Here is a 12,491-nt window from a genome sequence, read left to right as displayed (position 1 = left end):
GAGGTGAGGGGTGAAACGATCACCACACACCAGCTATCTTGGTGGAGAGGTGAGGGGTGAAACGATCACCACACACCAGCTATCTTGGTGGAGAGGTGAGGGGTGAAACGATTACCACACACCAGCTATCTTGGTGGAGAGGTGAGGAGTGAAACGATCACCACACACCAGCTATCTTGGTGGAGAGGTGACGGGTGATATGTCAAATAGGTTAGCATAGCTAGGTTTCCATCCAATTGGCAACACATTTTCACATGAATATTCTAAAGTCTGCATGAAAACAATATTCTCATTTTACCCCAAGAGTTGTGTTTCCATCAAATTGGCTTGTTGCGGATAAAAGGCTGTGTGTGATGGCGTAGTGCACATAAAAATACAGTTTGCGGTTAAATCCCATGTCCCAAGTTAAATAGGTTTCCATCTCATTTTAAAATCTACTGATGGTTTTGTCTACAGCGAATGTCACCTCTGGTCTTGACACTGGCGCTCTATGATGACATCACTGGCGCTCTAGTCAGATACAGGGGGACATAGTCTACATGATGACATCACTGGTGCTCTAGTCAGATACAGGGGGATATAGTCTACATGATGACATCACTGTGCTCTATGATGACATCACTGGCGCTCTAGTCAGATACAGGGGGGTATAGTCTACATGATGACATCACTGGTGCTCTAGTCAGATACGGGGGGGGGGGTATAGTCTACATGATGACATCACTGTGCTCTATGATGACATCACTGGTGCTCTAGTCAGATACAGGGGGGGTATAGTCTACATGATGACATCACTGGTGCTCTAGTCAGATACAGGGGGGTATAGTCTACATGATGACATCACTGGTGCTCTAGTCAGATACAGGGGGGTATAGTCTACATGATGACATCACTGTGCTCTATGATGACATCACTGGTGCTCTAGTCAGATACAGGGGGGGTATAGTCTACATGATGACATCACTGGTGCTCTAGTCAGATACAGGGGGGTATAGTCTACATGATGACATCACTGTGCTCTATGATGACATCACTGGTGCTCTAGTCAGATACAGGGGGGTATAGTCTACATGATGACATCACTGGTGCTCTAGTCAGATACGGGGGGGGGGGGGGTATAGTCTACATGATGACATCTCTGGAGCTCTAGTCAGATACAGGGGGGTATAGTCTACATGATGACATCACTGGAGCTCTAGTCAGATGCAGGGGGGTATAGTCTACATGATGACATCACTGGCGCTCTAGTCAGATACAGGGGGGTATAGTCTACATGATGACATCACTGGAGCTCTAGTCAGATACAGGGGGGTATAGTCTACATGATGACATCACTGTGCTCTATGATGACATCACTGGCGCTCTAGTCAGATACAGGGGGGTATAGTCTACATGATGACATCACTGGTGCTCTAGTCAGATACGGGGGGGGGGGGGGGGTATAGTCTACATGATGACATCACTGTGCTCTATGATGACATCACTGGTGCTCTAGTCAGATACAGGGGGGTATAGTCTACATGATGACATCACTGGAGCTCTAGTCAGATACAGGGGGGTATAGTCTACATGATGACATCACTGTGCTCTATGATGACATCACTGGTGCTCTAGTCAGATACAGGGGGTATAGTCTACATGATGACATCACTGGCGCTCCAGTCAGATACAGGGGGGTATAGTCTACATGATGACATCACTGGTGCTCTAGTCAGATACAGGGGGGTATAGTCTACATGATGACATCACTGGAGCTCTAGTCAGATACAGGGGGGTATAGTCTACATGATGACATCACTGTGCTCTATGATGACATCACTGGCGCTCTTGTCAGATACAGTGCTGGTAGTCTACCTACATGATAACATCACTGGCGGTCTATGATGATATCACTGGCGCTCTAGTCAGATACAGTGCGGGGAGCCTACCTACATGACGACATCACTGGCGCTCTAATCAGACACAGTGCGGGGAGCCTACCTACATGATGACATCACTGGCACTCTAGTCAGACACAGTGCGGGGAGCCTACCTACATGATGACATCACTGACGCTTTATACTACCTGTCCCAGCTTTATACTACCTGTCCAAGCTCTATACTACCTGTCCCAGCTCTATACTACCTGGCCCAGCTCTATACTACCTGTCCCAGCTTTATACTACCTGTCCCAGCTCTATACGACCTGTCCCTGCTCTATACTACCTGTCCCAGCTCTATACTACCTGTCCCAGCTTTATACTACCTGTCCCAGCTCTATACTACCTGTCCCAGCTTTATACTACCTGTCCCAGCTCTATACTACCTGTCCCGGCTCTATACTACCTGTCCCAGCTTTATACTACCTGTCCCAGCTCTATACTACCTGTCCCAGCTCTATACTACCTGTCCCAGCTTTATACTACCTGTCCCGGCTCTATACTACCTGTCCCGGCTCTATACTTCCCGTCCCGGCTCTATACTACCTGTCCCGGCTCTATAGTACAGTATCATACTTCCAACACACATCATACTGTCTTACTCACAGTGATGGCATGCATGGAGTATCCCAGGCCTAGCTGTCTGCAGACTACCATGGCCTCTTTAGTGGTCCAGCTGGCAGAACACACCGTGCCCCACCGCGCCCCCACCTGAACCTCCACACGGCCCTCATAGTACGTCCTGCCTCCCACGATACGCACCTGTAAAGGGGCCCTAGGGGATGTCAGTGAGAGGGCACCTCCTGTCTCAACTCCAGTCCTGGAATAACCCCAACAGTACTGGTTGTTGCTGTAGCCTCGGACTATCTGATTAAAGTAGTAAGTTAATCATCAAGCCCTTGACTAGTTGAATCAGAGGTGTTTGTTCGGGATAGTCGAGGACTGGAGATGAGAAACACTGCTGTAGCCTGTCTGTGCTTCCTCCACAGTCTAGTCTGTGCACAGTCCTGAGGGTCAGGGGTTTGCTGATGCAGCAACAGCTGTGGGGTTCATAGACTCACAGGATAACATGTCAGGGTGAACATGTCAAGGTGAACATGTCAGGGTGAACATGTCAAGGTGAACATGTCAAGGTGAACATGTCAAGGTGAACATGTCAAGGTGAACATGTCAAGGTGAACATGTCAGGGTGAACATGTCAGGGTGAGTCATGGAGCGGGGAGCCACATTGGTTCCTTCCTGGTGGGTTGGGGGAACCAATGAGATGTCGCTACCTGGCATGTTATGGTTGGCTGTTATGGTTAACACTCTCGTGATGAGGTAGCCTGGGAGGTTAACACTCTCGTGATGAGGTAGCCTGAGAGGTTAACACTCTCGTGATGAGGAAGCCTGAGAGAGGAGTCCAAATGTCACGGTTCTCCAACCATGAGGAAATCGTTTTGGTCCAAGACTAGTGGTATTCAAACGTTTTCAGCGGGAACCCAGATTTCATGGAACCCCATTATTTCTACAGTTATTTTTCCCCAAATCTACCGAAACAACCTTCAAATCGGTACATTTGGATTTTTACGTCGACAAATAAACCTTTTTATCAAAAAGAAAAGCAAACCAATAAATACATTTACTCAATAAAGTTGAGTAAAATATCTTTCTCAAAAACATTTGTATATTGTTCCTTACAATAATATGTACTCTTATAAAAGGTATTATATATATTTATACTAAACTAAAATATAAACAATATAAACAACCGCAGACCACATGTAACCACCCAGGACCTGAACATCCGTCTTCTTCACCTGCGGGATCGTCTTAGACCAGCCAGCCGGACAGCTGATGAAACTGAGGAGTATTTCTGTCTGTAATGAAGCCCTTTTGTGGGGAAAAACTCAGCCGACTCTGACTTTGAATACCACTGTTTGAGGTTTGACATTTGAGACAGAGGTCCCTAGCCAGAGGTCCCTAGCCAGAGGTCCCTAGCCAGAGGTCCCTAGCCATGAGATCCCTAGCCATGAGGTCCCTAGCCATGAGATCCCTAGCCATGAGATCCCTAGCCATGAGGTCCCTAGCCATGAGATCCCTAGCCATGAGGTCCCTAGCCATGAGATCCCTAGCCATGAGATCCCTAGCCATGAGATCCCTAGCCATGAGGTCCCTAGCCATGAGATCCCTAGCCATGAGGTCCCTAGCCATGAGATCCCTAGCCATGAGGTCCCTAGCCATGAGGTCCCTAGCTAGAGGTCCCTAGCCATGAGATCCCTAGCCATGAGGTCCCTAGCCATGAGGTCCCTAGCCATGAGGTCCCTAGCTAGAGGTCCCTAGCCATGAGATCCCTAGCCATGAGGTCCCTAGCCATGAGATCCCTAGCCATGAGGTCCCTAGCCATGAGATCCCTAGCCATGAGGTCCCTAGCCATGAGGTCACTAGCTAGAGGTCCCTAGCCATAAGATCCCTAGCCATGAGGTCCCTAGCCATGAGGTCCCTAGCTAGAGGTCCCTAGCCATGAGGTCCCTAGCCATGAGGTCCCTAGCCATGAGGTCCCTAGCCATGAGGTCCCTAGCCAGAGATCCCTAGCCATGAGATCCCTAGCCATGAGGTGCCTAGCCATGAGGTCCCTAGCCATGAGGTCCCTAGCCATGAGATCCCTAGCCAGAGGTCCCTAGCCAGAGATCCCTTGCCATGAGATCTGCGGAACAAATCAGAGGTTGGAGATTCATGGTAATTGTAGTCCATGGTTATAACCTGGTTTAAGCATGTTCTATTAGCACTGTACATGCCGTTAGCTTGGTTAATACACCTACTTGCAGGCCGTGGTTAGCGTAGCCTAGCCCCAGCTGTCTGCAGGCCACCATGGCCTCCTTGGTGCTCCAGGCCCCTCCACAGATCAGCCCCCAGATCCTGGTCCCGTTAGCCTCTGTGCTCAGCACCTCCACCCGCCCCTCATACCGCGTACGGCCCCCTGTCAGGCGGATCTGTGGTTGGGCAGACGGGTTAGGAAGCGGAGGGCAGGGGGAGTGTGTGGATTGGGGTTAGTATGGGCGATTACGGTCTGGCTGAACACAGGGCGTTTATCCAGACATACAGCACTTTGATTCAATCAGTTCTGCCTTAACCCTTCGATAACCGACAACTGCATAGCAGTTTCATTGTTTTTATTCAGGCGATGTCGGAGGTGGAACTGCGTTAAATCAGCAAGCAGCTCCCGCCGTTATCCCTATTGTGGACGTTGCCATTGGATGTTGCCATTGAATGTTGCCATTGGATTAGTAATAATCCCACATAGCCTTGATACAATTTGGAACAGTGGAATGTTGTAAGCTTCAACACAGTTCCACCTCTGTCACTGCCAAAATCACAGCAATGCGGGAGTCAGCTATCTCAGTTAAGGCTTGATCTGATTGAATCTCTGCCATCCAAATGGCACCCTATTCCCTATATAATGTACTACTTTTTACCAGGGCCCATAGGGCTTTGATCAAAAGTAGTGCACTTTGTAGGGATTAGGGTGCATTTGTGATGGATTTATGGGTTAAAGGCATGTGTTTGATGAGAGTAAAGGACGTCATTACACACATCACATAGTCAGGATGCGTCCAGGTTTACGTCTCTCATCACAATACTACTAACATTGTATTGAACATTACTGAGGCAAACACTCCTGTCTCGATCAGGAATCTATTACCAATGTCAACACGTCATTAATCAATAAACAGTTTAAGATTCACAGTAAACAATATATCCCCCTCTTTGCTAAACTAAATTACTTGATTAAACTTTTACTTAGTTTGTTCTCTATGATCATATTAACATCATTTTATCAGTAAACATAACAATGACTGCAATGAACAGAATAGAACATAATAGAAAAGAACAGAACATAATACAATAGAACAGAACATAATACAATAGAACAGAACAGAACAGAATAGAACAGAACAGAATAGAACAGAACAGAATAGAACAGAACATAATACAATAGAACAGAACAGAATAGAACAGAACATAATACAATAGAACAGAACAGAATAGAACAGAACATAATACAATAGAACAGAACAGAATAGAACAGAACATAATACAATAGAACAGAACAGAATAGAACAGAACATAATACAATAGAACAGAACAGAATAGAACATAATACAATAGAACAGAATAGAACAGAACATAATACAATAGAACAGAACAGAATAGAACATAATACAATAGAACAGAACAGAATAGAACAGAACATAATACAATAGAACAGAACAGAATAGAACAGAACATAATACAATAGAACAGAACAGAATAGAACAGAACATAATACAATAGAACAGAACATAATACAATAGAACAGAACAGAATAGAACATAATACAATAGAACAGAACAGAATAGAATAGAACATAATACAATAGAACAGAACAGAATAGAATAGAACATAATACAATAGAACAGAACATAATAGAACATAATATAATAGAGTAGAACAGAATAGAACAGAATGGAATAAAACAGAACCGAACATAATAGAACAGAACATAATAGAACATAATACAATAGAACAGAACAGAATAGAACAGAACAGAACATAACAGAACATAATACAATAGAACAGAACATAATAGAACATAATATAATAGAACATAATATAATATAATAGAACAGAATATAATAGAGTAGAACAGAATAGAACAGAATGGAATAAAATAGAACCGAACATAATAGAACAGAACATAATAGAACATAATACAATAGAACAGAACAGAATAGAACATAATACAATAGAACAGAACAGAATAGAACATAATACAATAGAACAGAACATAATAGAACATAATATAATAGAACAGAATATAATATAATATAATAGAACAGAACATAACAGAACATAATAGAATAGAACAGAATATAATAGAGTAGAACAGAATATAATAGAGTAGAACAGAACATAACAGAACATAGTAGAACAGAACATAATAGAATAGAACAGAATATAATAGAGTAGAACAGAATATAATAGAGTAGAACAGAACATAATAGAACAGAACATAATAGAACAGAACATAATAGAACAGAATATAATAGAGTAGAACAGAACATAACAGAACATAGTAGAACAGAACATAATATAATAGAACATAATATAACAGAACATAACAGAACAGAACATAATAGAATAGAACATAATAGAATAGAACATAACATAATAGAATAGAACAGAACATAATAGAATAGAACATAATAGAATAGAACATAATAGAATAGAACATAATAGAACAGAACATAATAGAATAGAACATAATAGAATAGAACATAACATAATAGAATAGAACAGAACATAATAGAATAGAACATAATAGAATAGAACATAATAGAATAGAACATAATAGAATAGAACATAATAGAACAGAACATAATAGAATAGAACATAATAGAATAGAACATAACATAATAGAACAGAACATAATAGAATAGAACAGAACATAATAGAATAGAACAGAACATAATAGAATAGAACATAATAGAACAGAACATAATAGAATAGAACATAATAGAATAGAACATAATAGAATAGAACATAATAGAACAGAACATAATAGAATAGAACATAATAGAATAGAACATAATAGAACAGAACATAATAGAATAGAACATAATAGAATAGAACATAACATAATAGAACAGAACATAATAGAATAGAACATAATAGAATAGAACAGAACATAATAGAATAGAACAGAACATAATAGAATAGAACATAATAGAATAGAACAGAACATAATAGAATAGAACAGAACATAATAGAACATAACATAATAGAATAGAACATAATAGAATAGAACATAATAGAATAGAATAGAACATAACATAATAGAATAGAACATAATAGAATAGAACATAATAGAATAGAACAGAACATAATAGAATAGAACAGAACATAATAGAACAGAACATAATAGAACAGAACATAATAGAACAGAACATAATAGAACAGAACATAATAGAATAGAACAGAACATAATAGAATAGAACATAATAGAATAGAACATAATAGAATAGAACAGAACATAATAGAACAGAACATAAGAGTTGAGTCACTGATGTGATCTTCCTGTCTGGGTTGGCGCCACCCCTTGGGTTGTGCCGTGGCGGAGATCTTTGTGGGCTATACTCGGCCCTGTCTCAGGATGGTAAGTTGGTGGTTGAAGATATCCCTCTAGTGGTGTGGGGGCTGTGCTTTGGCACCCCAAGTGGGTGGGGTTATATCCTTCCTGTTTGGCCCTGTCCGGGGGTATCATCGGATGGGGCCTCAGTGTGTCCTGACCCCTCCTGTCTCAGCCTCCAGTATTTATGCTGCAGTAGTTTACGTGTCGGGGGGCTAGGGTCAGTTTGTTATATCTGGAGTACTTCTCCTGTCTTATCCGGTGTCCTGTGTGAATTTAAGTGTGCTCTCTCTAATTCTCTCTTTCTCTCTTTCTTTCTCTCTCTCGGAGGACCTGAGCCCTAGGACCATGCCTCAGGACTACCTGGCATGATGACTCCTTGCTGTCCCCAGTCCACCTGGCTGTGCTGCTGCTCCAGTTTCAACTGTTCTGCCTGTGATTATTATTATTTGACCATGCTGGTCATTTATGAACATTTGAACATCTTGGCCATGTTCTGTTATAATCTCCCCCCGGCACAGCCAGAAGAGGACTGGCCACCCCACATAGCCTGGTTCCTCTCTAGGTTTCTTCCTAGGTTTTGGCCTATCTAGGGAGTTTTTCCTAGCCACCATGCTTCTACACCTGCATTGCTTGCTGTTTGGGGTTTTAGGCTGGGTTTCTGTACAGCACTTTGAGATATCAGCTGATGTACGAAGGGCTATATAAATACATTTGATTTGATTTGAATAGAACAGAACATAATATAATAGAACAGAACAGAATAGAACATAACAGAACAGAATAGAACAGAACATAATAGAATAGAACAGAACAGAACATAATAGAATAGAACAGAGTAGAACAGAACAGAATAGAACAGAACAGAATAGAATAGAACAGAACAGAACATAATAGAATAGAACAGAGTAGAACAGAACCGAATAGAACAGAACAGAATAGAATAGAACAGAGTAGAACAGAATAGAACAGAACAGAATAGAATAGAACAGAGTAGAACAGAACAAATAGAACAGAACAGAATAGAATAGAACAGAACATAGTAGAACAGAACATAATAGAACAGAACATAATAGAACAGAACATAATAGAACATAATAGAACAGAACAGAACAGAACAGAACAGAATAGAACATAATAGAACAGAACATAATAGAACAGAACATAATAGAACATAGTAGAACAGAACAGAATAGAACATAATAGAACATAATAGAACAGAACAGAACAGAACAGAATAGAACATAATAGAACAGAATAGAACAGAACAGAATAGAACAGAATAGAACAGAATAGAACAGAACAGAACAGAACATAACAGAACAGAGATAAGTAGTTAGTCTCTGACCGAGTTCTCCAGAGCCATGTATGGCGTGTTGCACCTCACAGCGGCGTCTTCTACATGTTGGCAGTCCTCTGAGGTTATGTTCTTAAAGCCACAGTTCCACATCGACTTCTCCGTCCCCAGACACAGGACCTCATTCATGTGGATAGGACCCATCCCTAAAGACACACACAGACACACCAGTGGCGGTCGTCGACGTTTAAGATGAGGGAGGATATCGGATGACTGTCATTCATATTCCATTCACCCAGTTCAATGTAACAGTGACAGGTTTAGGTTACTGTCATTCATATTCACCCAGTTCAATGTAACAGTGACAGGTTTAGGTTACTGGCATTCATATTCACCCAGTTCAATGTAACAGTGACAGGTTTAGGTTACTGTCATTCATATTCACCCAGTTCAATGTAACAGTGACAGGTTTAGGTTACTGTCATTCATATTCCATTTACCCAGTTCAATGTAACAGTGACAGGTTTAGGTTACTGTCATTCACCCAGTTCAATGTAACAGTGACAGGTTTAGGTTACTGTCATTCATATTCACCCAGTTCAATGTAACAGTGACAGGTTTAGGTTACTGGCATTCATATTCACCCAGTTCAATGTAACAGTGACAGGTTTAGGTTACTGTCATTCATATTCACCGAGGTCAATGTAACAGTGACAGGTTTAGGTTACTGTCATTCATATTCACCCAGTTCAATGTAACAGTGACAGGTTTAGGTTACTGGCATTCATATTCACCCAGTTCATGTAACAGTACAGGTTTAGGCTATTACATGACACTCTAATTGTTCCTGTATCCATCATGAGGTTACTACAACCTAGCCTATGAATGAATGTTTACAACCTAAGTGCACACAGGTCGATAGAATTTAGAGTAATCAAGGTGACAGAGTGACACATTCAGTACCGCCTTGCACACTCTGGCCTGCATCTAGCTGATCTAGGGTGTAATCATTAGTCCAACAGTGGCAAACGAGAGTTTCTATTGGACAAATTCAGGTATGTTAAACCCCGTTTCGTTCCGTTTTTTAGCAGAATCGGTGCAATGAATACACCCCTGATCACTCGCAAACACAGTTCACTTTCATACCAGACACATACAAACAGCTCATTGTATATATAATTCCATTTATGAGCTCTGCTCCTCTCACATTTTCCCTTCGCTTGTGGACATCAGTGTAGAACACATCAGCAGTCTGTGACTAGGTGAAAAAAATATATGTACTGCAAAATATAGCTAGCTCTCTCTCTGTCTCTGTGTCTCTCTCTCTCTCTCTGTCTCTCTCTCTCTCTCTGTCTCTGTGTGTCTCTCTCTCTGTGTCTGTCTCTGTGTGTCTCCCTCTCTCTCTGTGTGTCTGTCTCTGTGTCTCTCTCTCTCTCTGTGTGTCTGTTTCTATGTGTGTGTCTCTCTCTATATATATATGTCTGTCTCTGTGTGTGTCTCTCTCTTTCTCTGTGTGTCTGTCTCTGTGTGTCTCTCTTTCTCTCTCTCTCTCTTTCTCTCAGTCAACTACTCACCACATTTTATAAACTGACGTGCTAGCTAGCTGTAGCTTATGCTTTCAGTACTAGATTCATTCTCTGATCCTTTGATTGGGTAGACAACATGTCAGTTCATGCTGCAAGAGCTCTGATAGGTTGGAGGACGTCCTCCGGAAGTTGTCATAATTAGAGTGTCATTCTATGGAAGGGGGTGAGAACCCCGAGCCTCCTAGGTTTTGTATTGAAGTCAATGTACCCAGAGGAGGATGGAAGCTAGCTATCCTCCGGCTACACCACGGTGCTACTCTACAGAGTGCTGTTGAGTCTACTGTAAACCTTCATTGCAACATTTTTATCAATATTTGGTGACGTGAAAATATTTAGTATAGTTTTATCTTAAAAGGATCACTTTTTTCATTTTTTACTATTTTTGTTTTTATGAAATTCACTGAGGAGCATGGTCCTCCCCTTCCTCCTCTGAGGAGCCTCCTCTAAAGTATCTATTCTAACGAACACTCCAAAACCAGCAGAGTCTCACACCGAAGTGGGATAGGACACTCAAACCCTTTTACTGCACCTGTACATAGCCCATCTATAACTTAGCCCAAACAACTACCTCTTCCCCTACTGTATTTATTTATTTTGCTCCTTTGCACCCCATTATTTCTATATCTACTTTGCACATTCTTCCACTGCAAATCTACCATTCCAGTGTTTTACTTGCTATATTGTATTGACTTTGCCACCATGGCCTTTTTTTGCCTCACTTATCTCACATCATTTGCTCACATTGTATATAGACTTATTTTTCAAACTGTATGTTTGTTTATGCCATGTGTAACTCTGTGTTGCTGTATGTGTCCAACTGCTTTGCTTTATCTTGGCCAGGTCGCAATTGTAAATGAGAACTTGTTCTCAACTTGCCCACCTGGTTAAATATATATATATTTTAACCTTTATTTAACTAGGCAAGTCAGTTAAGAACAAATTCTTATTTTCAATGACGGCCTAGGAACAGTGAGTTAACTGCCTGTTCAGGGGCAGAATGACAGATTTGTACTTTGTCAGCTCGGGGATTCGAACTTGCAACCTTTCGGTTACTAGTCCAACACTCTAATAAATAAAATAACCAAGCAGTCATGCTGTTAAGTCGGGCGATAGTAACTCGTTAAACATTTCCCGTGGCGCCTCAATTAATAAGTTAATTGTTACATGATTAATTTAATCGGGTGACAATTAAACATAGTTAGTTTGATTCGATAAATAACAGTCATCAGATTAATGATAGCCACGTCACAACAGCAGACTGATCGATAATGTCAAAAGCAGCACTTTAGTCTATCAAAACAGCCCCCACAATCTTTTTATCATCAATTTCTCTCAGCCAATCATCAGTCATTTGTGTAAGTGCTGTGCTTGTTGAATGTCCTTCCCTATAAGCGTGTTGAAAGTCTGCTGTCAATTTGTTTACTGTAAAATAGCATTGTATCTGGTCAAAGACAGTTTTTTCCAGAAGTCTACTAAGGGTTGGTAACAGGCTGATTGGTCGGCTATTTGAGCCAGTAAAGGGGGCTTTACTATTCTTAGGT

At 41.4% G+C, this 12,491-nt stretch overlaps 2 protein-coding genes across 8 annotated transcripts in view; one reads left to right on the top strand and one right to left on the bottom strand.

Annotated features, from left to right (window-relative positions):
• LOC109882006 (attractin) overlaps positions 1 to 12,491 on the top strand; it is a 715,620-nt gene that overhangs the window by 190,057 nt on the left and 513,072 nt on the right. The gene's annotated exons all lie outside the window — the stretch shown is intronic.
• The window catches only part of LOC109896517 (lysyl oxidase homolog 3B-like), a 104,368-nt gene that overhangs the window by 54,449 nt on the left and 37,428 nt on the right, over positions 1 to 12,491 (bottom strand). For 2 of the 3 annotated variants that reach the window (XR_004210687.1, XM_031829402.1), the window contains exons 8-9: positions 9,416 to 9,570; positions 4,721 to 4,891 (exon numbers count right to left, since the gene is read on the bottom strand). Coding sequence is in view for 2 of the 3 variants with exons in the window: in XM_031829402.1 (XP_031685262.1) it covers positions 4,721 to 4,891; positions 9,416 to 9,570 (326 nt within the window). In the remaining variant the exon portion in view is untranslated. Of the gene's footprint in view, positions 1 to 2,525; positions 2,682 to 4,720; positions 4,892 to 9,415; positions 9,571 to 12,491 lie in introns of all 3 variants that reach the window. The other variant, XM_031829403.1, reaches the window with a different exon arrangement.

This window comes from Oncorhynchus kisutch, linkage group LG7 (assembly GCF_002021735.2).
Source record: "Oncorhynchus kisutch isolate 150728-3 linkage group LG7, Okis_V2, whole genome shotgun sequence".
Lineage (NCBI taxonomy): Eukaryota > Metazoa > Chordata > Actinopteri > Salmoniformes > Salmonidae > Oncorhynchus > Oncorhynchus kisutch.
Note: the sequence above shows the minus strand (reverse complement) of the source record. Positions and strands in the feature narration are given on the sequence as shown.